This window comes from Aptenodytes patagonicus, chromosome 6, assembly GCF_965638725.1.
Source record: "Aptenodytes patagonicus chromosome 6, bAptPat1.pri.cur, whole genome shotgun sequence".
NCBI lineage: Eukaryota > Metazoa > Chordata > Aves > Sphenisciformes > Spheniscidae > Aptenodytes > Aptenodytes patagonicus.
Window position 1 is genome coordinate 5336477 of NC_134954.1, and position 26840 is coordinate 5363316.

A 26840-nucleotide genomic window follows, 5' to 3' on the forward strand; every position below is an offset into this window, starting at 1 on the left:
CGGGAGCCCGATGGGGACAAGCAGGCCGTTTTTTGCGTCTTACCTGAGGAGCGCGGTGAGGGCGAGCCGCGCCGTTTAACCAGCCCCCGCCCGCGGGAGGCAGCGCCAGGGTCCGGAGCGCGGCAGGAGCGGCCCGGCCGGGGCAGGGCAGGGCAGGGCAGGGCAGGGGCTCGCCGGCCGCCTCCCCGCCGCTCTGGGTGAGTACGGGCCGCCGGGGCCCGGCGGCGGCGGCCCCAGGTTATTCCGAGGGGAACTTAGCCCCCCCACGGGATAACCTGGGGCCGCCGCCGCCTCCCCAACCCCCCCCCCCCTCCGCCCTCGCAGCCGTCCGTCCCCTCGGCCTGAGCCCCCCCTCAGCCTGGGTCGTCCCCGTCCCCCCCCGCCCCGGGACCGTGTCTCCTCTCAGTCCTGTTCCCCCCCGCCGCGGAGCCGCCTCCTGCCCCAGCCCCGCTCTTCGCCCCATGCCTCCCCGCTTGCCTCGGCTCGCCGCTGCCTTCCCCCCCCGCACACGCACCTCGGGGCACCCCTTCGGCTCCCCGGGCGCTTCTGCCCGTCTCCCTGTCGGTGGCCGCCCCTTCCCTCCGGTGCCGGGTGTGGCTGCCTGACAGCCGCCGCTGCCCGCTCTCGCACGCCCGGTGCTCCCGGCGTTCCCAGCTCCGTGTTCCCAACGCCTTACCGAAAACGTTTTAGCGGCGGGACCGGCCCCACTTGGCAGCCGCCTTCCACAGCTGGAGGTCGGCGGGGGCCCCGGACGCGTGTTTGGGAGGCTGGACCCCTGAGGGGGCTGACGGGACACGGGGGGTGGGGGCTCCTGAGCGCCCGGTTCCCCCTTTGCCTTCCTCTGACATTAGCTGACTGGGTCTGCTGCCGAGGGCTCTTAATGCTGTCGCAGCACGATGAGGATTTGGGCGTTTCAGAGAAACGGTTGTCACACTGTGACAATTTTTTTCCTCCTAAAGTTTCCAGTATTTTTTCCATTTAAAAAAAAAAAAAAGGTGTTTTGCATTAAAACCTCCAGCTGGAGGAAAACAAACTTGAAAGAATGCAGCCTTAAGTGTTTTGTGATCCCATAGCCTTGTTTATGTATAATAGATATTTTGTTGTTCATGTCGTTCTTGTGCTAAGGAGCGGAGGTAATGTATTTTTAAAGTTCAACATGTGTAACCGTACCATGCAGAACAGCTTTCAGCATTCAGCCTACGCCTAGCTCTCCTCTCCCTCAAATTGCTCCATTAATGCTTTGTTTCATAGCCTCTGATCCTGAATGCCTCTCTGACGTATGTTCTGACAGTTTTAGGGTCCCATAATAGGGTCCCTTGGGTCCTATAATACATGTCCTTAACTTTGCTTTAAGTCCTCTTCTTCCCCTTTTACTTGTCAACGGTTATCTAGACGCTTGCCAAAGGAGCACTTTGTAGCTTATGTGCACTTGAACAGACTAGCTGTGAAGTAGCCACATCAGGAACAAACAGTAGTGTAGCTGGAGAAGTTACAGTTATTTGGGTGTAGGCTGTAAAACCTGCTCAGATCTCAGTGCTGGCACAGCTATACTGTTACCAGGACTCATCTTCGTATATCTCAGATTAACTTGGACATCCACACTGTGCGTAACGTTCCCGGTTGCAGCACAGATATGGCCAATGTCTGATTAAGGCCAGAATGCTGACAAAGAGTCATCCTTCAGAGTTGTACGCATTGCTTCATCCTCGTCTCTTCTGTTGCTGTTCCTGTTCAGGAGAGGGGGAAGGAGGTACTCCTATGTCTTTCCTTATAGAATCACAGAATCATAGAATGGTTTGGGTTGGAAGGGACCTCTAAAGGTCACCTAGTCCAACCCCGCTGCCGTGGGCAGGGACATCTTCAACTAGATCAGGTTGCTCAGAGCCCCGTCCAACCTGACCTGGAATGTTTCCAGGGATGGGGCATCCACCACCTCTCTGGGCAACCTGGGCCAGTGCTTCACCACCCTCAGCGTAAAACATTTCTTCCTTAGATCTAGTCTAAATCTACCCCCCCCTTGTCCTGTTGCCACAGGCCCTGCTAAAAAGTCTGCCGCCATCTTTCTTATGAGCCCCCTTTGAGTACTGACAGGCTGCAATAAGGTCTCCCCGGAGCCTTCTCTTCTCTAGGCTGAACAACCCCAACTCTCTCAGCCTTTCTTCACAGGAGAGGTGTTCCATCCCCCTGAGCATTTTTGTGACCCTCCTCTGGACCCGTTCCAACAGGTCCGTGTCTTTCTTATGCTGAGGGCTCCAGAGCTGGACGCAGTGCTCCAGGGGGGGTCTCACCAGAGCAGAGCAGAGGGGCAGAATCCCCTCCCTCGACCTGCTGGCCACGCTTCTTGGGATGCAGCCCAGGATAGGGTTGGCCTTCTGGGCTGCGAGCGCACGTTGCTGGCTCATGTCCAGCTTTTCATCCACCAGTGCCCCCAAGTCCTTCTCGGCAGGGCTGCTCTCAATCCCTTCATCCCCCAGCCTGTATGGATACCGGGGATTGCCCCGACCCAGGTGCAGGACCTTGCACTTGGTCTTGCTAAACCTCATGATTATCCTCCTCTGGATTTTCTCCTTCCTTTCTCTCTTTCATTAAATGCCACTGATGCTCGTTTGTACTTCAGCTTTATTTATCCTGTATTTGTGATTGTGTTTTTTATTGTCTCATCATTCTCAGACTTCTTTTCCATTATCATGCCTCTTTAGAGCTACTTAGTTCTATAAGTATCAATTTTAAAATCCTCCTTTTCCCTGATTTATTATTAATGTCTTCTGTAAGATGCTTTGTGTGACAAGAACATTACAGAAAACATAACTTTGATTTCTGTTCTCTTTAAATAGTTGGGGGGTTTGTTAACAAGCCCCGTTTAAATATGTTTTCTGTTGCTGAAATCTCACTGTTTCTTGTTTTGCTCTTCTCTTGTAAGAAGGGGTAAAAACTGAAATCACTGTGACAAAAAATACAATTCTTAATGATGCAAAGTAGATGAGAAGTAGGCAAGAGTAGGAAGGCATTGAGGTATTGTATTTATAGGCCCTTGGCAAGTGCAGCTAAACCCACACAGTGATATTTAGTTTATAAGTAGTTTATAAAGCGACTGTTCTAATGCTGTCCTTTTTTGTGTGTGTTTTACCTTACAGCTGGAAAGCAGTTGTCATGCAGGCTCATGTACAAAAGCAGTGCCAAACTTTAGGGAAGCTGTGGTGTAAACACTGCTGCAGCGTAGCAGTACTTGATTGTGAAAATTAGAGCCCTACAGGTATTTCAAAACGAGAAAGCAAACAAGCAGTGAAACACCTTTTGTCAAGTCTTGTGAGCAGTAACTATTCTTTAAGCTGCTGCCAGTAGATATTCTGGGTACTTTAATTCCTTCTTAAAATTCGGTCTCTTTATTGACGTTATGATTTCTACTCCTGCCGATCTGGAAGTGCTTTACTGGTCATAGACCGGTAATGAGCCAGAAATGAAAAGCGCCTTTTGGAATGCGGAAATGTCAGAAGACTCTGTACTTTGCTCATGTCACTGGCTGATCTAGCCAATGTCTTGCAAGAGGGACAAATCTGGCTTGCAAGACCAAAGGCAGGGACAAAAGACCCCCAAAGTGAAATCTTGGGACTTTTGAAGTGACAGGGCTGCTTAAGCACCTCTTGAACTCCTATAAAGTGTTTATTTCTAATTAAATGGGTTGTTCCAGTTCCTTTCACTTGATACATACAAACAGTAAGAATTAATATAAATGGATTAAATCTGCATCACTTCAGGAATTTCCTTTGTAACTACTTTATTTTCTTTTTTTTTTAAGTTTACATAGAACAGTGACCACCTTGCCTTCTCCCTGACCCCCAGTTCTCCTACTGTGCTGCAGGGAGGCTTTGAGATGAATGAGATTCTTTCATTTGATCTGTGGTGATAGGAAGTCCTGAAAATAACACTGAGGAGCCCAGGATGGATTGCCAAGTGGATCACATCTTGAATATACTAAATGAGTGCACTTAATGTAGCGTTACACAATCCAGATCCTTCTCTGTGCTTCTTTCTGTTGTCTGAAGGCTACTATTAGTTTGAGGTTTTATTGATAAATAAGGAAAGTATTGTTGCTGTGTGATGGTGGGAGAAATGGCTTGTGGTCCGTCTCACCTGCCACGTATATGGTCTGCACTGAGGTGTTTTGTTCGCAAAGTTCTGCGTGTTCAGCTGATGAAAGCACACAAGCAGCAACAGACGGAGCCTTGCTGCCAAAAATGGTAAAAGAATGTAGTTGCAATTATAGTAGCAAAACCTGCCTTTTTGCCGGGATAGATTATTCCATGCAGGGAACTACTTCAAGCAATACCACTAAAAGATTTCTTGCTAGAGTAAGCTACGCTTCCCATAGGTGAATTTGCCAGGATAACTATATTTACATATTGTGTGTGTACATATAGGTGTAGAAATATATATTTCTCTCAATCCTAACCCTAAAAACAACTGTTACCTCAGTCTGAGCTGTTGACAAGGCCCCCCAGCCATTGCCTGGATGAAGAAGTTTCTCACAACCGAGTATTCCTTACAGCTCACGGTTTCCTCTGGGAGCCCCTTTCCAGCCCCGCTCTAACTGCAGCTCCAGGCTGTCTCTCTCTTAACCGAGCCCATAACCATAATCTCGGTCTGAGCCAGCGACAAGGTCCGCTACCCACCGCCCAGGTGAACAACTTCTCTCAGCCATCCGAGTTCCCTTTCCAGCCCACAGTTCCCGTCAGCAGCCCCTTTCCAGCCCATCTCCAAGTGCGCTCTAGGATTTCTTTTTCTCTCAACCTTAAACCTAACCTCAGAAACCCCAGTTATCTTGGTCTTTGTCTTCGATACAGCTCCCAGCAATTGCCGTATTAGTAAGTTTCTCACAGCCCGGTTTCTAGGAAATTCCCCCACTGCTTCATATGAAATTCCCCTCCTTTTCTAGGAAAATGTATATCTAAAGTATTGGCAAACCCTTTGAACTGTAAATAACGTCGTGTTCTCTCTCTGCCCATCTTGTATCTGTTCTGCAAAAGTAAGATTTTCATTCACAGAAAAATGCAGAAGTGAGACGTTTACAGGATTGCTTGTGATTGGGACCGGGTTATGAATATGCTAGGTTCTCAAGCTCATTTGACAGGCTGTTGATAAGGAACTTTGTCCTTGTAAGATGGAGTGAGATCTGGGTGACTGACAGCGAGCAGAAGGCCCAAGCCGAGCCCGTTCTTTCGTTCCCCTACGTCAACATGCAGTTTTGTAAAACCTCATCCATTTTCTCAAATACTGGTAGACTGGATCTGTGTAAATACAGATCAATATTTCAGATTTCTTGGCAATCCTGAGTAGATTTCGTACCAATCCTGCCAATTCTTTTTGGTTTGTTGGTTTGATTGTTCTTCTGCCAGCCGGTGCAGGAATAATGCATTGCGTGCAGAATTTCTGTGTTTTTTTGTCACAGCTCAATTTGAGGACCCTCGGTGCAGCTTTGAGCGTTGCCTACAGCATCACTTTGTTCTTCTGTCATTGCCCCCAACTCTCAACTCCTTGTGACTACACTTCCTATGAATTTTATTGTACAATTTGTTTCTCTAAATAAGTCTGTTCAGTTAGGATCACCTACCACTTGCCTAGTAATCGGAACAAAGAGTTTCCTTTACGCGCTTTCCGCTGGTTTCCTATATTGCTATTACAGCTTTTGGTTTTCTTTTGCCAGAATGAGTGGGGCTGCGTTCCCATCTCCAGCTGCCGAGATGGCAGAAATTAATCGCCTTCAGTATGAAATGGAATACACCGAAGGAATCAGTCAGCGCATGAGGGTCCCAGAAAAACTCAAAGTAGCTCCTCAAAATGCTGACCTTGAGAAGGGCATCCAAGAAGGATTTCCAAATGCCAGTGTAACTATGCAGGTTCCAGAGCGGATTGTAGTGGCAGGTATGTCTGCATCTGAATAAAAGAAAAATAGGCAAAAATTTAAATTAGTTCCCCAAATTTCTGGATGGACAAAAATACATACTGCTATATTTTTAAATGAAAAACCTGTAAAATGCTTTCTGGTTTTCAAACAGTTACTGCTCATCAACTTTGACTTAGGAATTTTCTTAAACTCTGAAAATGTTTCGTGAATAGTTTTGGTATAGCTTGTAGTCGAGACAGTTAACGAATGAATTATGAACAGAAAGTTTAATTGCTGACTTTTCATCTTACTAAACCATTTCTGGAACAAAAAAAATTTAATGTTTATTGATTTACACCTGATTTTTCTTAATTAACTATAAGCTAAAGTAACTATAACAAGTTTCGAGATGTACTCTATATTAGCCGCGCAAAATGTGTTTGATTATAATCAGAATGCTAATATGTTAAGGATCTGTCTATTATTGGGTGGGCTCTATCAATACTTCTTTAGTATTTATGGTCATGGGCTTTACAGTGACAGACCCGGAACTGCTGAAGGCCTTACAATTTGCAAAATGTGTGACATGCATATATTTTATGCTTTGAAAGAGTGACATCTTCACATCCCCAGCCACCGTATTTCTAAACAAATACACCTTTAATAGGACTATGTCTTGAGATTAAAAGTGCCCTCACTTGCAGTAACAGTTCGTGTTGGTCAGGATTACTCAGGATCGTTGTTCTTGGAGAAACTGCTCAAACAGGTGTCAGTTAATGTGGTCTTTGAGAGCTTTAACCATAGTTTTTAACCTACGAGCCGTCTTAAAGAAAGGTATACTTAATTATTTGGCATAGTCAGGGGAAGTAACTGATGTGATGTCTTTTTGAACTTTAGCATTAGCCCTCAGGCCTCAGAACAGCTTGCTTTCTATTGACAACTGATGTTCTTGCAGGTAATAGTGAAGACATTCCATTTTCCAGACCACCAGACCTTGACCTTCTTCAGTCTACTCCATTCAAACCACTGGCATTGAAAACTCCTCCCCGTGTTATTTCTCTTAGTGATCGACCGCTAGACTTTTTGGACCTAGAAAAACCTCCACAGCAGACACCTCAAAGTGAAGAGGCTAGTACTTATTTTGCTTTTTCCTTAGTTGAGAAGCATTCTGCTAAAGAAATTGAAATGACCAATGATTTCTCTACTGCGGTGCAGATCTACTTGGTGCTAACATAAGCTGGGAAAATAGAAAAATATTTTTATTAGCACTGTAGTAGTTCTAATTATGACTTTGAAGTTCCACATTTAATTGGCAGGTGGCTAGGGGTTGCCATGCTCAGTAAGCTTACACAGTACTTACAAAAATAAAGTCATAATTAGAATTATTCAAAATACTTTTAACAAAAAAATCCTTTTGGTTGAAGAGAAAGCTGCAGGATTTTTTTAGTTTGCAGGTTATCAGAAAGCAAACTAGGATTCTTTTAATGTGTATAGTTAACCTTTGGAATTCGTGGCCAGATGATATAACACCATGTAGAATTAGTGAGTTTTAACAAAACTCTGAAAACCAACTTCAAAGAATGGTACACCATTGGCATCCAGGTGGATGACGTGTAATGGACACCTTAAGAACTGAAAAATATTTATGAAGCTGCGTATTCTATAGACCCATAAAATACAGTAGAAATATATTTCTCCCTGGTGATAGGAAGTAATATTAAACATAACATTGCCTTCTTACATATTCAAACTTCTGTTTGTTCATGCTTTTGGCATCAGGTCATATGGGTAGGTAACGACAGGATTGCAGTAAGTTTGGACCTTGGTTTTACATGTACCAGCATCGGATCCTGCCAGCGGTTGTTTTCCTCCTAATCACTGTGAAACCCATGAAAACGTGCCTTTGTATCTGAGGGCAGCTCTAACTTTCAAATCTCCAGTGTGAGTTATTAAGTGTCTCCTGGAATTCCCTGTCTTTTATCTCCCTCTTTCTCCCCTTTTATGCAGGTCCGCTCAGTGGGAAGACTGAAGAGAGAACGTTCCATGAGCGAAAACGCCACTCGACAGAACGGCCAGCTGGCCCGAAATGATTCCATGTGAGTAGAGCAACAGGGTGCAGGGACGCAGCTACAGCTTTGTTACGTATTCTCTTTGTTCCTTATCTCCTCATTATTTGTTTTTTCCAACTAATATTTTGTATGTTGTGGCAAGTACATAATTTGAAATATTATAAGGCCAGCATTTTCCTTAATTTCTATGCTTTTTGTTTAGTGAGGTGACTCATTTGTGAAGTATTTTCTTGCAGTGGGTGGGTGGGAGTGTTTGTGGGCTCACAGTTGGTTTCACCAGTTACCGTGAATTGTTACTTCAGGAGATTTTTCAGCTTCTGAGCTGGTATAATTTTTTTTTTCCCCCTGAATTTTCAGGAAATTGAGTTCTTTGTGCATGAAAATGTTCCCCGTTCTCTCACTGTTGATATTATGTAATGGTTTTCATTCATAGAAAAAGGAATACGTGTATTTCTCATAAATATTAGAATAAGTAATTTTTCTTTGCTGTCAATGTACTTAATGTATTGGAATCTGTGAGTATATATCTTAATCTTTTGAGACCAAAATGGGAAGCAGCATTTAGAGTTGGAAACTTCATCTGTTGATACCATCTGAGGTAGCAATTCTTATGGTGCTTTCTGAAGACATACAGGTCTGTATATTTTTATTAGATACGATAGTCTTTGATTAATCATGGTTTATTCTGAGTGACAGCATCTTTCCACCTGGCAATAACTGTTTTTGCAATGTAACACTTAAAACTCATATATAAAAGATTCGTAATACAGCTACCATAAAGAATACTTTCCCTTGTTGAAAGGATCTTAGGTTTAAGACCTAAAAGATGGGATTCATCTGTCCCGAATGTAGACTGTGTAACACTATTGCTAAATCACCATAAACTTAATTTTCAGTAACTAGAGGGAAATAAGTGCATGACCTACTTAGGGTCTACCTATTTTTAGTCTAAAACGGATCAAGTGAATTATGTCCTAGAAACGTCTGTTTTCTTCTATTTACAGCAGGGGCACTAGGAGGTACTATATGTACTGCATATCTGTCTACCTGTTAGTTTGTCTAAAACAGGTGAAATGTGCTCTGATGCATGTTCTAGACATGTTGTAATTGTCCTTCTCTTCGTCCAAATCTTCATGGAAATACTGTTGCATATCTTCCTCTTCTTACTTAATCAGGCTTTTGGTTCATACAAGCTTATAGATTGCTCGTGTCTAGGTTCTCAAGTCTGCCGAGTCATATATATTCCCTGAGCTGGCACAACCAGGTTCACATCCATAAGCTCCTCATCAGCTCGGTCTCCAAATGTTCTAGCAGCCTGCTGAGTGCCCAAGTTCCCCGTGGTATCAGTCATCCAGTTATGTCCTGTTGGACCAGTCATACTAGAATTTCACGGCAGGAATGGCCTTCACTTGCCTATCTGACAGTTTTCACGTGATGCATGCTGGAATAGATGGTCTTCATGTGACGGAAGCTGCTTGTGAAAAAGTTTACCCCTTTGACGTTACCAGCTCTGCGTTGCCAGTCTTTGATATATTGGACTTAAAGGAAAAACAGACGGTATATGAATTCTTGCGATTTCTTGAAATCACTTTGTCCTTGCTCCCCAGGTTAGTTTAGTCTTCTGAAAGTCATGGGCTGTGTCTGCCCAGCCAGCCATCTGAGAAGCTGGCAAGATCAGCTCTGACTGGATGTAGCCAGTTGCTGTCAGATTTCTCGCGTGTGCTTGGGCTTCTTGAATCCAAAAATCAGAAATCTGTAAAACTCACCTGTGTGCCTTGCTGTCGCTCAGTAGCTATATATAGAATTACTCGTTTAAAATGGTCTGAATATTATTTGCTGTCACAGTTTATTAATCTGCTAGCAGTCCTTCAGAGGCTTAGCAATACAATACAAACTTGGAATCCTTTAATTGAGAAGGATACGATCAATGAACATATAACTGGTAGCTTGCGTGACTCAGTTTATCATTTACAAAAGCTAGGAAATTGTGACACATCTGGAGATTAGCTTTCCTCTCTTGATGCCCATGCTAGTGCCTGCATAATGTCTGTCAGATAAATCAAACTTGCGATGCCAAGCAGTGTCCATATGAGTGTCTTTCAGGAAAATTATATAAACTTTAGATTGATCCAGGATCTCTTCTCTTTTGTTTGTATGAAAAATAACAGCTAGCTAATATTGAGCCTGCCGTATCTGTGCTCTCTGCTGCCCATGTGGAAGAAGCTATCCTTCCTCACTGCAGCATTCCCCACTTGCTGACCTGCTGATAAAGTGTTTTAGAAGAACTTCATTTGTCTCTTGTCCTCTCAAGTACTTGTTTTCTTATGACAGAAGTTATACTGTGCCTAATGTGTAGATCATCTGCTTTGAAATCATTGAGGTTCCTAGAAATTGCTGCTTTTTCCGTCATCGTTGCTTCTTCTGACTCAGTGTGATCCAAGAAAAGAAATCACTTTGGACATGCTGTGGCATTCTCAGTGATGCTGAGTCTGGCATTTCTCCCTCATACAGGTTTTGTCAATCTCCAGGTGGAGAATGTGACTATGTACCTGGCTAACTCTCAGGAGAACGTTATGTGAATTCAGATTACGAAAACACTATGTTTAAGGTGGAACTTGTATGGCTCACACAAATGCAGGAAAGCCAAGTCTTTTGTACTTGGTGAAAAAGGTATCTCTTGGCTCTTGTTTCCTCACAGTTTAGACCCACAGGACATATACTGTAAACTGCAAAAAAAAAAATTGCACGTTTCATGTAAATAAAACCAGAAGTAGCGATTCTACAAACAAAATTGGTAACGTGGCATTCTGTTTTCACTTAGAGAAGTAGCTGCCCATGTGGAAGTGTTATTGTGTAGCTCAAGATAGACAATACAAGCAAACCAACCTGCTTAATGTAAATTATGCTACCTCAGATGGTACTGGGTATCGCCTAGCTCATAGACCACTATTTCTGTTAGAGGTTCGTGGTAAATGTGATGCACGTCTTCTAAGTTTAGCTTCCTTGTTGATAAATTAGACCATTTAAGTAGATAAATTCTCCTACAAATGTATTCTTTGCACTACAGAAAACGTAATTGTATACCTGTTACCTCATTTATATCACGCTGAAATTTCTTTACCATCTAGAAATATTATTTTTTCCAGTGGTACAAAACCACAAGAAACCAGCTGCTCCTAAAGTTCTTATTTCCAGTGTTGTTGGCTGAAAGAAATAATCTCTGTTCTAATTACTGTAATGATACATTGCTGCTTCATCAAAACTGGCTTGACTTTTAAGTTCATATCATGATATAAACTAAGTAGTTTACTTCTGCAGTAACAAATACTATGGTGCTCTAACTTGACAAAGATCAGCTCTTTATTCCTGTGCTTGCATAAGTCTGGTTCACATCTTCAAATAGAAAAGAGAGTCCACATTTTACTTCAAATATTTAATTCCTATCCAAAAAATCCTTTTTTTTTTTTTTAAAATGCTTGTTTCTCTTACCTCCTTGATTCAACTTCCTGATAGACACCATAGTCTATTTGGATGCTGTGATGAGGACCCCCTTGAAAAGGCACATGGAGCCTTTTAAAACCTTTGTTTTCTAAATAGGACTATAATACTCAAGTTTTAATCTGGGAGACTGTTGTCCTCCTTGGACAAAATGTTCAGATGTACTGCGCAAAATTCCAGTGCTTGACCTACAAAGTGACAAAATTAAACATTCTGGAATAGATTGCCAGATTGAAGTAAAAGAATTGGCTGGGCTCCCTATCACAGTGTTCTCTACATGGTACAAATAGTTGTTTCTTTTCTGTTGTTTTTCTCTTCTTGTCGTGCAGCTGCATGCAGAGACAGTTCTGAGAATTTTTCGGGAGTTGGGCTTCACTAAAGACAGTAATTCTCAAATGTTTTTTTAAAAAACTGAGACTAACAAGTAGGCACCTGCTTGTACAATAACTATGTATCTGCATAGCAATAATGACAGCTCTCTAAATTACAATCCCTCTATTTATAAGGATGCTTACTTAAGAGATTACAATTATTATTCAAGGTGGCACAGATCAGATACTGTCCCAAGAAATAAAATGCCACGGTTCCAGTCACCTGTTTCGACTAAGGATTGCACGTAAGCCTAAATGTTACCTGGTATATGAAAATCAAGAGTGTGTTTAATTATGTAGCTCTCTGCAATACTAATTTTCCGTCTAAGTATCTGTAGTTTAGAATATAAAATTTGAAAATTTGCTACACTGAATGTGTGGTTTCTAATTTTGCTTCAGGGTTTCTCAAACTTTGCCAAATCGTTTTCCCTGTGTAAAGAAAGTAGGGAAAAATACCTGGCAGCAAAAGGAAAGGGACAGCTTCAACTCGGAACCGATTTGTAAAGAAAAATTAAATTTCAAAATAGCTTTAGTTTGATTCTTCGTTCTTTGGCTGTTTTTGAATAGCCAGAGAAACAAAGCTTTTTGTTGGCCATTGCCAGCCAATGTTGAATACAAGGATTCCACTTCTGCATCGGAAGTCAACAAACCACCAAGAGTGTGTGGAAAAGGGGACAGCGTTTAATTTTTCTTCTACTCCAGCCTTTCCCTTAGAAAAACACATCTCTCTAGAGAGCTTAATTTCACAGTTTGAGAAATTCTGTTCTTCATGCAAGCTGTGGGGGAAAAGGTAATGGTGTGCACATCTTTAATGAGAATACAGTCTGTCTGTGTGGTTCAATTTAAAGTAACCTTAATTAGTTAAATCTGTTTACCTCTCATTTGATACTTCCAGAACTGTAAGTGAGAGAAATATCTGAAATAAACCCCGTGTACATCACAAATGTTTTGAGAAAGTTTAGGGGAGGTAACTGCTAAACTAAAAACTCTGCGTAGAGTAGAATGTTACTGTGCTCTTCCATAGTAATTTCTGTACTTCCATGTTGTTTGTTTTGTTTCTGGTGTTTGTAACCAGGAGTGCTAAAATAAGTGGCTGGAGCTGTAGATGAGAATTCTTTTCAGAAATTTGAAACAAAATTATACCTAGGACTGAGACCATTTAACTACAAATGGAGAAGAGAAGGGGGATAGCCACAATGTCTAATGATAAGTAGTCATACTAAACATTAGAGAATTTTCCATATGTTAGGGATGTTTTTTTCTTACGTCATCTTGGCTGATTTGTATGTCAGATATTTGCTGCATAATATTTCTTCTCCATAGTCTCTGACATAGTCCAAAGGACTACCACATGTTTACAGGACAATAATTTTGAATCCTGAAAAAGGAGGATAGAAGAAAAATTTGGCTGCTTATTTGTTGGGGGGTGTGTGTGTTTGTTTTTCCCCATATTCCTTAATCCTGACATTTGAGCCCTTCATAGAATTATTCTCACTTTCAGACAGAGAGGAAGAGAGACGTCTCTCTCAAACTGGGCACTTTAGAAGGATATTAAAATTAGCAATAGCCTTTATGGAGAAAATTTGAGTAATTTCATGTAGCTGTACAGTTTAGCTCATATCCAGGAGCAAATAGATTTAAATAATCTCTTAAACAATTAAATCATTTAAGAAACTAAATGTTCTCTTAAGTAAGAATTAAATAATATCTTAAAATGAATGAAGTAATCTCTTGAAACTGCCTTTTCTTACAAGCCACCTATAAAACAACGAGCATAAAGTAGTCCAGGGACCACGGGCTCAGGAATTACCTAGTTCTGAAGTCCGCCTTGATTTTTCCTTACTATATACGCTTTCCATTTAATCAGCACATGTAACTTTCTTCTAGAGAATTTTGTGCAGTTTTAGTTAAATAGGTTTGGGGGATTTTTTTTCAGTGTCTACAGAAGACTCTGTATGCAGATAATATTACTGTGGTATTTACAGTAATACCATTCTGGACAACAGGAATTCCACAATATCTTCTCATTTGCAATAGGTCTAAATACTGTTTGTTACCTTTTTTTAAGCTGTCTTTCAGCCTATTCTGTAAATCGATGAAGTGATGAACAGGAAAAATTACTTTTCATATAAAACACACTATGAGTTCAAGCCTTCAGCTCTTCCCTCATTTCCCTCAAGCCAGCAAATCCACAAAGGAGTAGAAATTCTCATAAATTCACTTTAGTGGCAGTATTTCCATACTTGCCCCTGCTCCTTGATATTTTTCTAGTGAATATTGGCAAATCCAATGCAATTCAAGAGTAAAATGTGTGGGTGTGACCACTACCATTGATTGCAAAGTAGAAGTCATCATAAATATAAAAGGAAGTTGGATCCTACAAGTCTGGGAGAACGATAAAAGCTGCAAAGAAGCGAAATAGATGTTTATTGATGCCTCCTTCCCCTTTTTACTTTCTCTTGTCCAAATGTAGTCTACAGCAGCATGAAAAGATATTTGCCGTTCAGGTAATAAATAATGACCAGTATCAGTCAAGCACCAGCCACCGCTGTCTTTGCATGTCTCTTGAAGAACATGATGGCTGAACTTTTCTGTGGGTGAAGTGACGTCCGTGTAATACACTTTGAATCTGTCTTTTTTCAATTGAATTTTCGTTCTTACTCATTTTTGTGATCTTGGCGCCAGCCAGTTGCAGAGCAACTCTATTCAAAATAAGAGCATCCATAGAAGTATGACCCATCTAGAGATTATCCAAATATCAAACCAGCTTCCAAGCACTCAGCCGCTAATGCTTTGCTTAATTTCTTAAAAATGCCAGAAGCGGGAAGATTGGCATTCTAACTCCAGAAACTGTTGGAGCGAAGCACAAGTGGCAAGATCAAAGGCAATGTGTTGAATTATGGATGCTAATCTTGGAATAAAAACTATCCCAAGATTTAAAGAGTACAGTGACTCGCACTTTGTTTTGCATTTGTGTTAATATTTACAGTTAAGTTACCACGAATTACTTCCTATTAAAAAAGCATCTCACCTTTAATAAAAGCTTCCTGATTAAAAGAAAAAAAATTTAAAAAATTAAAAATATCTTGATGTGTGAAGGACAATATGGATAAAGTCAGGTTGAATGTAAAGAAACATGAGCAAATCAAAGACAGTTTATCAAAACTAATTTCTGTCTGATAGAGGTGAAGTTTGTCTAATCCAAATGGTCGTGTTTGAATTTCAATACTGTGTATTTTAAATATTATTTTTGCATCACAGTCAAAAACTCAGATCGTGTAATTTGTTGTCACTGGGATATGAATTCTGTGCTTTTTGTGGAATTTCTTGCAGTTGCCTTTAAACTTTGTTCATGTGCGAATCAAAATACTATCTTGATCTTTAGTCACAGCTTGAAGAAGAATTTTTGTTGAAGAGACGCTGTGAGATTCTCCTTATTGAAAAAGGCTTGTGTTTTGAAAGAGATTATGGGTAGGATTTTTTAAAACATGCCAATGCTTGTAAAAACACTTTTCTCACTGACGTCAGTGAGGACTTGAAAACTGACTTCAACAGGTACAGATTTAGCTGGACAAGGACTTTCTAAAACTAACTTGTATAGCAGATCGAAACTGTGTCCTTGGATTATTACTTGTGTTTGTTTCTGAAGAACATATATAAATGTAGCTCATGATCCCTACGCTACTAGAATTTGGGAGTGTTACCTTATGGCGGTGGGAGAAGGGTAAACCAAGAGCAAGCAATAAGCATTTTGGAATGGGGTCTATCTGAAAAGCTTTTTTTAATTTAAAATCTGACTATAGTATTTCTCTCTCCGTTTACTATGCTTGTACGAACAGTGTGACACCGTCACTGCAACAGGCTCGTGTCTGTCCTCCCAATATGTTACCTGAAGATGGAACTAATCTTTACTCTGCTCGTGGCATTTTGTCGTTTATCCAGTCTTCCACTCGTAGGGCTTACCAGCAGGTCTTGGATGTGCTGGATGAAAACCGCAGGTGATTGGTTGTCACTGATTCTGCCAGCTTTTGCTGCTTCCCCCCCCCCCCCCCTCCTTTTTAGTGGAGTTTGGTTTCTGTTTACGAAACAATGAGATGAAATTATTTGCTTTTGCTTTCCTTTGCTTTCACTATTCATAAGCAATTTAATTGTCCAAAATTCACATTTCAAAATGCTTCTGTTTCAGTCTAATATAGCATTGTTTTGGTTTCCTTCCAAATAAAAATCAAAATAGGAAGTGTTAGTCTGTGACTGCAAGGGATTTTGCTGTTCCCAGATTGTCAGTGTTTTCTGCAATTAACACTTGACCCTGAGCCTGCAAATTTGTCAGCCTTGTCTTCTGCTTTTCTGTCGGTGAGCAATGGTGCAAATCAATAAGATTGGGTTGATGTTGTCATAAAGCATTAAAACAAATGTGCAGAAACAGGGTAGAATATTATGCAAGGCATTGCAGACACTGCTTTTGATAACACGTCAAGACTTCAGTCTGTTTTAGTTTATATTGGGAATAGTTATCTCCGGTTGATACACGACTGGTGGTGACCACTTTGCTGGATGCCGAGAGCAAGAAAGGCAATGTGTACTGAGAGGCTGGTTGCTTCTCTGATGAATGCTGTCTGTTTTTATGGATAAGTTGGTACTTTGAGAGGTAATGAGCCAACACAAGCCTCGTGGCAATCAGTCCCCATCCCTGGAGGTATTTAAAAGACGTGTAGATGTGGCACTTAAGGACATGGTTTAGCAGTGGACTTGGTGGTGTTGGGTTTACAGTTGGACTCGATGACCTTAAGGGTCTTTTCCAACCTGAATGATTCTATGATTTCCATTTTCTTCAGTGGAGTTTTGCCCACTTGATGTATCCTTGGACTGTTTTGATTTGGCACTTCTAAGCGTTACAAGAACAGCATGTTTAACACTACAGAAACACTTATAAAGACTAATAACGGCAAGGTTAATTTACCAAAAGCAATTTTCATTTCACTAGTACGCTAGCACAGAGGTTCAGGTAAAAATTGCACACAGTTGGTCTCTAGCGTAGGGCTAGCCGAGACCTCTAGGGCTTGCCAAGAGGTCAAATTAGAGGAGATAATTGGCAAGAACCCTGGGAGGAACTGCTCGTTCCTCCTGCAGCTCTTCAGCGTGGCCTGTGCTGGGAAGTCCTTTGAAATTTGCCGTCTGCCTCTGGTTGCTAATATCCCAGCAGCAATCTTAATATTTTGTAGCGTGAAGTTAAATGATTTGCTTTCTAGTTGTTTTGGTAATAAAATGTGACTATCAAGCCAATCTTATTGTGAACGTCTGCGTGTTTGGGACCGCTTTTCAAACTGGCATCTCCTGTAGCTCACCATGTTTGCTGACCTGACAGTATATAAATGCCCATATTAACATTCCTGAATCATATAGAACTCCAGTCTCGCTGGCCTTTATGTTCTTAACCTGGGACTTAAAAAAAACCAAACAAAATCCCAAAAAGAAATTAGCTGCATAGTTCCCCTTGAAATTCTGTGAGTTGGATGCTTGACTCTGACTCTGAAACTTCAGGCTGTACCTGTTAAAATTTTGATGCCTGTCAACAGTTGGACAGCAATACCTTTCTTTCCTTGTCAATATTAAAAATTAGATGGAATTACAAGTTTGTTTCGGTTTACAAAATTAAAGCTCCCAGATAAGGAGGAATTCTACTGTCTGTGAATAATAGCACTTAGGGATACTGTGCCAAGAGTCCTTGTTAAAATATAGACTGAAATTCTAGCCCTTTCCCCAGCCTGCAGTGAAGCTAACAGGTTTTATTCCTGGCTTCCCTTAGGCATGTTCTTGCCCGTGTTTTCCTGGATTCTGGAAAACATACACATATGCATACATACACTTTCAACTTACTTCAATTATCAGAAAATTTCTAGGGCTCCGAATACTTCAAAAGCTGCATTACTCTTCCTGGTTTGGGTTAACTTTTGAGGTGTTCTTACTAACCTTCCTAGAAGAAATGGGAAACCTGTTTCTAGTCACCTATGAACAAATAGGTGCCAAAAAAATGAACTTTTCCGTAAGGTGAAAGTGTATTCTTTGTGGTTAGGTGTTTAGATACCCACCATTACTCTACAGCTGGCGTAGGAATGTGAAATTTGGATGATCCACTTGCATGGTTGCAAAATATTGTTCATTTTAAATTGCTCCAAACCTGCACTCTGTTCTTTTGCTCTGTGTAACGTGCTTTCTATCTCAAAACCTGATCTATTTTAACGTTTTACGCTTAATACTAGAAAAGATCTTTTAAAATGAACAAGATCTGACTATGTGTTACTCACTGGAAATATTTTTAACTTGTTTCATGGCTTGCTTTTTTTCCCCAAATATTTTCCGATCTACTAAAACTGCTGACGGTAGGTGCTGATTGTACTGCTGCAGATAACGAATTATGCCTAGTTTAGCCAGCACTGCTCGCAGAATAGGTTATTTAAATGGGCCACAATTTAATGATCACTGTTTACACTGTCTGTTTACTCTTGCATTTCCTTCAGCTTGGACAAGGACAATAGGTCAGTTTTGTTTTCCAGTTCTAACCATTTTTCTGTTTCAATTTCTGTCGAATGACTGTAGGGCCTATACCTAGTGTCTTTTAAAGACTGATCTTTTATGCTCTAGGCAACAAAAAACCAAACAAAAAAACCCCACCCTACATTTAAGGAGACTTTAGTGATGTCTGAAATGCAGGAAAAAAGGCAATTTCATATCTGAATAGAGTTGCGTTGAAATCTGTACTTTACCTGAACTATTCTTAATCTCTTTGGTCAATACCTTTTTATTTAGAAGAAGAAAATATGGAAATTTAGTACTATTTCCTTTTTTCAGGATAGCCCTTTCTGAAAAGCCACTGTCCTTCTTAAATGCCAAACTTCACCCACATAGTCATATCCTGAGGTGTTATGAGATCACTTTTTATATTGAGCAAGTTAATGATATTTTTCATGGTAGAAATAAAATGGGATGTGAGTTAAGACCATCGAAGAGGGCTACACATGACTTTGGGTTGGGATAATATAGTTCAGAAGAAAATGAAATGGGTCTGCAAATGTGAAGGAGCCTGGGAAAAACAGTAGCCTATTCCTTTATTGAAGTAACCGCTTCTAGCACCGAGACAAGCGAGGAGAGCAGTTTCATCCAGTCACCGATTCTTCAATGCCCCAATCCTTTCTGTACTGCAGAAGCTGAGCTTCTTACCCAGTTCACGTCCAGAGCATGCCCATAAAGTCCTAGTGCCCGTTCTTACGGCCTTTGAGATTGCCAGAGGCGTTTTAAGGTACGGTGAGAGGTGAACGCAGCTGCTACCTCTGATGAACAAAGAGAACGTGCTGGCCTCTGTCCCCTGTGCGCATGCACAGAAACGATGGAGGCTGGACCCAGGTACCTAGATTGTCCACACCTTGTTGTTTTCCTCCCAGACCACGTGTTTATGATTGCATCATTCCTGTGGTATTTCCACTGCATGCTCTGCTCTAAGCAGAGGAAGACAGACCAGATTCATTTGGTCATTGCCTTATTGCCTGTTTTCCCACTGTTACTAAATTGCGTTACGCTGCATTCCCTTCATGTTTCAGGCTGCCGCTGTATTTGCAGTGAAATAGTTAAGTGTTGAGTATACGTGGCCTTGGAGTTACGGCTTCTTCTGATCGTGTGTTAATGTTTAGGGCGGAATTGACAGAAGTAGCCAGAAAATTCAAAGTTTTAATGTACCCTTACTCAGTTTTTTAAAGAAGGCCATGTATTTAATAGTGTGACTATATTATACTTGTGCATTCTGTATTTACCAAAAACTTGCTGCTGACTTTGGGGTAAGGTGATCTCAGGTATGAGGCCCACTGTGATCTACATAATGATTTTTTCTGTTGATACATAAAACCAAGCAAGTAAAAAGTGTGGGAGAGGCAGGGGAATATTTTGGTGATCCTTTTGGGTCCACCTGTAAAGAAATAAAATGTGAACTGCAAAGAAAAGGAAGAAATCATGTGCGGCTGCTTAACAGCCTGGCTGCGTTGGGAAGTGGGATTAAAGACTTGTCTTTAGATTAAGTTCTTGATTTGCACAGACCCCACAGCGCTCTAGTTTTGTTCCTTGCTGTAGCCCTCAGTTACCTCCAAGCCTGTGGCTTTCCTTGGGAAGGGCAGTGTGGATTAGTTAGTATCGACTAGTTCTACAACAGCTGTAAAACTTTCTTTGCCACAAAATACCACAGAGGCCAAGAGTTTAGAGAGCGTGTGAGACCTGTCGTTCTCATTACACAAAATCCGCATGCTGTCCTGCGTCAGATGGCGTGGGACATGCCTGCTGGGTGCTGCCAAGCTGGCGTTCACCTATCTGCCGATTAGTTATAGGTGACTTACGTTCGCAGAGAAGTTCTGCGACCTGTTCCATAGCTGCTGTTTGCTGAATTTCTTATGCTTTCTCAAAGTATTTAGTTCTAGCATCTGACAGACAAGACTTTAGACTAGCTGAATTATTTCTCTGATTAAAAAAATAGGAATACCTTTTTTGGTAACTTTGTGCAAGACCTCATGCATTTAGGTAAGAATATTCTTTTATTGTATGTATTGGGACCGAGGGTTTCTGTTTTGTAAAACACATCATGCTGGCTTATGTGCTAGATGGAAAAACATTGTGGTATGCACTTATGGTGCTGATTAGAGTAAGACCTAGTCCCAGTAAGTGTTGTATCAGGTAGCAGAGTTTGCTAAGGCTCCTAGACCCTGATCCTTTTAAATTAAACTAGTGGTTGTGATATTTTTTGCATGGTTCTTGCTCATTTTCAGGCCAGGCCACAGTGTTCTCTCGGCCACCTCAGCACCAAGCCTCTGCCTCCTACATGTACCCGCTGTAAAGATGCGGTGGGCTGACCCTGGCTGGAGGGCAGGTGCCCACCAAAGCCGCTCTATCGCTCCCCTCCTCAGCTGGACAGGGGAGAGAAAGTGTAACGAAAGGCTCGTGGGTCGAGATAAGGACAGGGAGAGTCACTCAGCAATTACCATCACGGGCAAAACAGACTGGACTTGGGGAAATTCGTTTAATTTATTGCCAATCAAGTCAGAGTAGGGTAATGAGAAATAAAAACTAAATCTTAAAACACCTCCCCCCCACCCCTCCCTTCTTCCCGGGCTCAGCTTCACTCCTGAGTTCTCCCCGGCGGCGCAGGGGGACAGGGAATGGGGGTTGGGGTCAGTTTATCACACGTTGTCTCTGCCGCTCCTTCCTCCTCAGGGGGAGGACTCCTCACACTCTTCCCCTGCTCCAGCGTGGGGTCCCTCCCATGGGAGACAGTCCTCCACGAACTTCTCCAACGTGAGTCCTTCCCACGGGCTGCAGTTCTTCAGGAATTGCTCCAGCGTGGGTCCCTTCCACAGGGTGCAGTCCTTCAGGAACAGGCTGCTCCAGCGTGGGTCCCCCACGGGGTCACAAGTCCTGCAAGCAAACCTGCTCCAGCATGGGCTCCTCTCTCCACCGGTCCACAGGTCCTGCCAGGAGCCTGCTCCAGCGCGGGCTTCCCACGGGGTCGCATCCTCCTTCGGGCATCCACCTGCTCCAGCATGGGGTCCTCCACGGGCTGCAGGTGGATATCTGCTCCACCGTGGACCTCCATGGGCTGCAGGGGGACAGCCTGCCTCACCATGGTCTTCACCACAGGCTGCAGGGGAATCTCTGCTCTGGCTCCTGGAGCACCTCCTCCCCCTCCTTCTTCACTGACCTTGGTGTCTGCAGAGGTGTTTCTCTCACATGTTCTCACTCCTCTCTTTGGCTGCAGTTGCGCAGGGTTTTTTTTCCCCCCTTCTTAAATCTGTTACCCCAGAGGCGCTACCACCATCGCTGATGGGCTCGGCCTTGGCGGGTCCGTCTTGGAGCCGGCTGGCATGGGCTCTATCAGACATGGGGGAAGCTTCTAGCAGCTTCTCACAGAAGCCACCCCTGTAGCCCGCCCTGCTACCAAAACCTTGCCACGCAAACCCAATACAAAAGATCCTCATACCTAGATTCTCTTTGTCTTTAATTTTATAGCCTGGAGTATACATGGGTTAAATGCACGGTACACGTACCTCTGGTTGGCATTGGGAAAATGGAAGAAATTGAAAAAAAGATTTCAGGCTCTTGAACAGTTTGTTACACATCATAGATGTGGAACACCAATGCCTCATCACCAGAGGGACTGAAAACACGCAGTACCGGCTTTGTCAGAAGGTACTGCTGGTATTCACGTCTTCTGTAAATTGGGACACAGTAACTTCTTATTGCAAAATTAATGTGTATTATATAGTTGCAGCAACTTAAAAAGCTCTACCTTTTCTTCCTCTCTGCCTAGAAAGAAAAGGAAAAGGAATTGAAAGAGCAACACTTATAAGGATGTTCATACCATCTACTTGAAGCTTTTAGTCACTTCTTCCTGGAGAGACCTACCTCTCTTCGGACTGTGTATGGTTCTTAGGCTACTAGCCCAGGTTTTCTGAATTACATCTAGCATAGATGAATAAAGAAAAGACAAATCTCCCCTTTCCCTAGAGGGAGGAGGGACGATTAAAAAGGCTTTTATAAGTATGTGTAGATATGTTCTGGTTTTTTTCCATTGTTGTTGGGTGGGGTTTTGGTTGTTGGGGGGAATCTTTTTTTTTTTTTTTTTTTTTTTTTAAAACCTGAAGTTTCCCGTGGTTATTTTGTAAGGCTGATAACCTCCGCCCAAATCTCTATTCCAACAGTTTGTCTTCCATAAATGAAGCTACATCATCAAAAATTTGCCTACATGTCTTAGCTGCATAAACATTCAGTGTTGATTAGAGTAAGAGAAATATGAAAGTGCAATTTGCAACAAAATAAATAGATACTATATTGTATTGAAACATTATACAATATAAGTGGAAGTATTTTGACGTTCCTTTGTTCTGTGTGGTTTACCTCTTATCTCTGTTTGTCGTTTCCTGTTTCTCTCTTGTCCTTTCTATCTACAAAAACCTGCTGTAGGCCAGTGTTACGTGGTGGGTCAGCTGCTACCACCTCCTCTAACCCTCATCATGACAACACCAGGTAAAGAGTTATTTTTTTTGTCAGTCGTGATCCACTAATTTAGATTCTAAAATTCAGACTTCTGTTTCCCTATTTCTAGTGTCCTTATTGTAAAACACAATGCTCATTTCTACCCTCCCTCTCAACTCTTGAGATGTTTCAGGCCTTTATTCCTTACCCATCCAAGTCACCTGCAAAGACCTCACTTGTCTAATAGCTACAATGTGCCGCAGAATTCTGACTCCAGGTCACGGGCGAGGGAAGGCTCTTAGATTACACTAGCGGTACACTTCAAGTATTTTCTATTTAGTAGTGAGTTTCGTATTTTTATTGCTAGAAAATTTGGCCTTGCGCCACCTTATGTTTTCCAGGTGTTCTCAGTAACGTGCCTGTGATTGTTAGTTGTAGCTGGATGCCTTTTCACCGCCGTTATCTTGGCGGATTGACATCATTTCAGCGGAACCGGATACAAGATTGACACGTAATCTCCCGGTTGGGATGAAGGGGAAAAAAAATAGTCCCTTCCACATCTGTTGTTCCCATTTGCCACTACACTTCTGTGTTTTCATCGAAATGGAGATCACGTTTGTGCTTAAGTAGACACTGGATTCAAGCAGGTGATTCTCCTCTAACTCAGGAATTCAGGTTTTGTAGCGGCCCAGGAGATTATCTCAAGGGATTTCTTGCTGGTAACCCTCTTGATTTAATACCTGGAATGGTCTGGAAGTTGGTAGAGCAGCAGTGAGCTACTGTGACTTTATATTAAAATTATGTGACCTGGGAGGGAGGTGTGCCCATCTCACTGAAATGATGAGCCTCTCTGCTTTTCCCAAGAGACGGTGAGGGACAACTATGCTGTGGATCTGGTGGGATTTTTCTCTTTTTTTTACCATCCACTGCAAATAAAAAAATGGCTCCAGAAAGACGCTCCTCAGAAATCTCTTTGGCTTTCAGAGGACCTGCAGTAGTAAGGAAAACTTGATTAATTTTTTTGTGTGGGCAAAGCTTCAGACTTTTTTTTAAGAGCAGAAATGTTCAAATTCTTTTATAATTAACTGAGGTTTATTTTAAAATAACTTTGCTCAGTTAGCAGTGTGGGCTTCACGGCACTGAGGAAATAAAAAAAACCCAACAGTTTCAGTCTTTTTAATATTGCCCAAACTGAAAGAATTATGATTCTATGATTCTAACTACAAGTAGTAAATGGTATAAATTATAGTTAAGTGAATTTTTGAAGTCTCCTTAGAATAAAAAAAATTAATAATAGCCTTAATGAGAAAATCTTTTTCTACATAAGGAGTTGCCAAAACTTTTTTTTTTTTTTGGTCCCGTACTGTGTTTTTAAAACAGTTATGAGTCTGTTGACAGACAATTGCTTATTTGACTATTCCCTTACTAAACGCTGTTTTTATCCTGATCTCACCTAGAGGCTTCCCTCTCCCTGTACACCCTTCCACCCAAAACCCCACAGCTCAAAACGTAATTAACCTCCTGTCTTTCACACGGTGTTGCTCCATGATCTCATTGTTATCTAAGTCCAGACTAATGCAACTCTCATCTAGAAACAGCAATTTTTATGTAGAAGCAATATATTAATGAACAATGGCACAGGGAAGCTTTTGTCAAGTTGTCGGTCGGGGTGCGGGGGGGAAATCTTGCCTGAGCCGAGGGCATTCTGTAGACGTTCGCTGAAAGCGATGAAAGAACAGGCAGGGCAAGTCGTATCCGCGCTTCAGCGCGTTCTGCAAGCTTCAGGAATTCTACTCGTACTCACGGTAGTCAGAGTTGACCATTAACTGTCATTAAACGCTACCCATTCTTTTAGGTGTATTTTGCTGTGAATTTGGTAGCCTTGACATTGTTGTGTTCAGTTTCCTAAGCTGTTTGCAGCAGTTGGCCGTATGGCCTAGGGAGAAAGCAAGTCAAGGGGAACCAATGTGGGAAACGGAGGTTTTAAGATAAGAAGTGAGAAACTCAGTGGTAGGTGCAGCATCAGGAACGACTTTTACCTGTTAGTTGTTGGAAAAGAATCTGGTTACGAGGCAGCATTTGGATGATCAGAACACATACTTTATGTAGACTTTTCCCAACTGATAATAAATGTGCCGTATTTAATTAACTTGCTCTGGAGTTAGAACAATGCTTTCTCTGAATCGCTACGCTAAGAAAACCGAGAGGTGCTCTGGGCACCAACTTTCTAATGCATGCAAAGTTCAGCAAGCAGTGACTCCGCGCTAGACTCTCTATTTGCAAGGTTCTCTGCCTAAAATACTGAGATTAATGTGACTGCGATCATTAATCTCGGTAGGTGTCCACTTGGGATATTTACGTAGGTACCGAGCGTAAGACACCCAAGTCTTTCCAAGTCTTCATTTGGTTATTTCTAATCCGTTGCCAGGTCTCTTGCAACTTCGGCATTTTACCTCTGGCAATGTTCAGGTTTCGTTAATCAGTTAAATAACTGGAAACAGTCTTCTGAGAGACCAAGTGACAGCAGGAAGTCTGTCTGCGTGGAGAATCTTCAAAAACATTTAAGTGCGGAGAGCAATAAACCCAGATCCAGTCAAGCACTTACCCACTTCATTGGTGTTTGTGCTTTATTCCGTTAGGATCCGATTGACACAGACAACTCTGTAAAAGCTGGGGAAAAAAAGTTCTACAGTTCTTCTCTCCGTCACCACCAAAAAAATACATCTACTAGAATGTTGATAAAGTACGGTACTTTGCGTGGATGAGACAGCTAAGCTATCTCCCTTGTTTGATAGATATGGTCTTTCCAACTTGGATACTACGCTTGAGGGAACACCGGATGACATGACAGTGGTAGATGCTGCTTCCTTAAGACGACAGGTACGTAAAGCATAGTACTTGATAATATTAAGAAAAAGCTGTAGTGGTAAAATGGGGGAAGAGGTTTTCTGCGTGGCCGCAAAGGTATCCGTACCAGACAGGATGAGGGATCCTCTCTGTACCCCTGCCGGACGGCCCTCGCGTATCCTGCGTTGGTCTGGGAATCTGGAGAGTCCGACTCCATTTCTGTTCCTACTTACTAGGGACAGCAAGACCTGATCACTAGCGATTGAAGATAGAAAGTCCAATTATCAAGTGTTTAAAATCCATCTGTCCGAGCTACTAATTTTACATGGCTACGCAGAAGCTGCTGGAAAGTCTGGCAACTTTTAATGAAGTATTAAAAGCTTTTATTTATTTTTAGATAATCAAACTTAATCGCCGTCTACAACTTCTGGAAGAAGAAAACAAAGAGCGTGCTAAAAGGGAAATGATCATGTATTCAATTACTGTAGCTTTCTGGCTACTCAATAGCTGGCTTTGGTTTCGGCGCTAGACACAGCTCTCGGAAAGATTTAATAGTTGAAAATACAAACAATTTGCAAAATTCTTCGTTTCTGTTTCTGAATTGTATGCTGTTTTATAATTCATACACTGGAGACTTCCACCAGAGATAAAGGCCATAGAATCGCGGTGTGAAAGGCACACCTTGTTGTTCAGTTATAGCCTATTTAATAGATTTGCATTGCAAATACTTGCAGTATCCTCCTTTGCATGCTTCGATGTAAATATGGGTCAGCCGATATGAAGTTTGCTTCGTGCCATGTAAGGACAGTGATCTACAGGAATAACCACTGGATGTTTTGTTGTGGCGGGAAGAGAACAAATGGAACGGGTTTGGAAAAAATATAAAAACAAAGGAATAAAAAGTAGTTTTTATCGTTCTGTTGTTAGACGCAATTAAACATGATTGCACTAGTTTTCCTTTAGTCTGAGTAGTTTGAGGTGTGCCGTGTTCAAGGAGTGTGTCCTGTTTCACGAGTATGTTCCTTGTTTAAGCACATGTTCAGGTCAAATAATAAAAGGTATTCTTTGCTAACGTGCAGATTGCCCAGAGGTGTGTAATATGTATTTTTTTTTTTTTTTAGCTTTAATTTTGCAGATGTTTTTCTATAAAACACATTTTTAAGCAAG

General features: G+C 41.9%; 1 protein-coding gene across 8 annotated transcripts; it reads left to right on the forward strand.

Moving 5' to 3' along the window:
* Nucleotides 1-26749, forward strand: MFF (mitochondrial fission factor). 8 transcript variants are annotated; one of them, XM_076340906.1, is made up of 10 exons: nucleotides 1-197; nucleotides 5702-5919; nucleotides 6837-7009; nucleotides 7889-7977; nucleotides 11990-12064; nucleotides 15659-15817; nucleotides 18338-18355; nucleotides 22815-22877; nucleotides 25622-25706; nucleotides 26071-26749. In XM_076340906.1, the coding sequence occupies exons 2-10, from the start codon at nucleotides 5703-5705 to the stop codon at nucleotides 26200-26202; spliced, it is 1011 nt and encodes a 336-aa protein (XP_076197021.1). In that variant the 5' UTR covers nucleotides 1-197; nucleotide 5702; the 3' UTR covers nucleotides 26203-26749. The 8 variants fall into 8 exon arrangements, with proteins under 8 accessions (XP_076197021.1, XP_076197022.1, XP_076197023.1 ...); XM_076340907.1 differs by lacking the exon at nucleotides 18338-18355; XM_076340908.1 differs by lacking the exon at nucleotides 11990-12064.
* Nucleotides 26750-26840: the final 91 nt, after the last annotated feature.

What these genes read in the sequence shown, in the direction of transcription:
- MFF (XM_076340906.1), top strand. Translation starts at nt 5,703, where the DNA reads ATGAGTGGGGCTGCGTTCCCATCTCCAGCTGCCGAGATGGCAGAAATT. An exon ending in GTTTCGACTAAGGATTGCAC is followed by an intron (nt 12,065 to 15,658) that starts GTAAGCCTAAAT and finishes TTGTACGAACAG; the next exon opens with TGTGACACCGTCACTGCAAC. An exon ending in CCTCATCATGACAACACCAG is followed by an intron (nt 22,878 to 25,621) that starts GTAAAGAGTTAT and finishes CTTGTTTGATAG; the next exon opens with ATATGGTCTTTCCAACTTGG.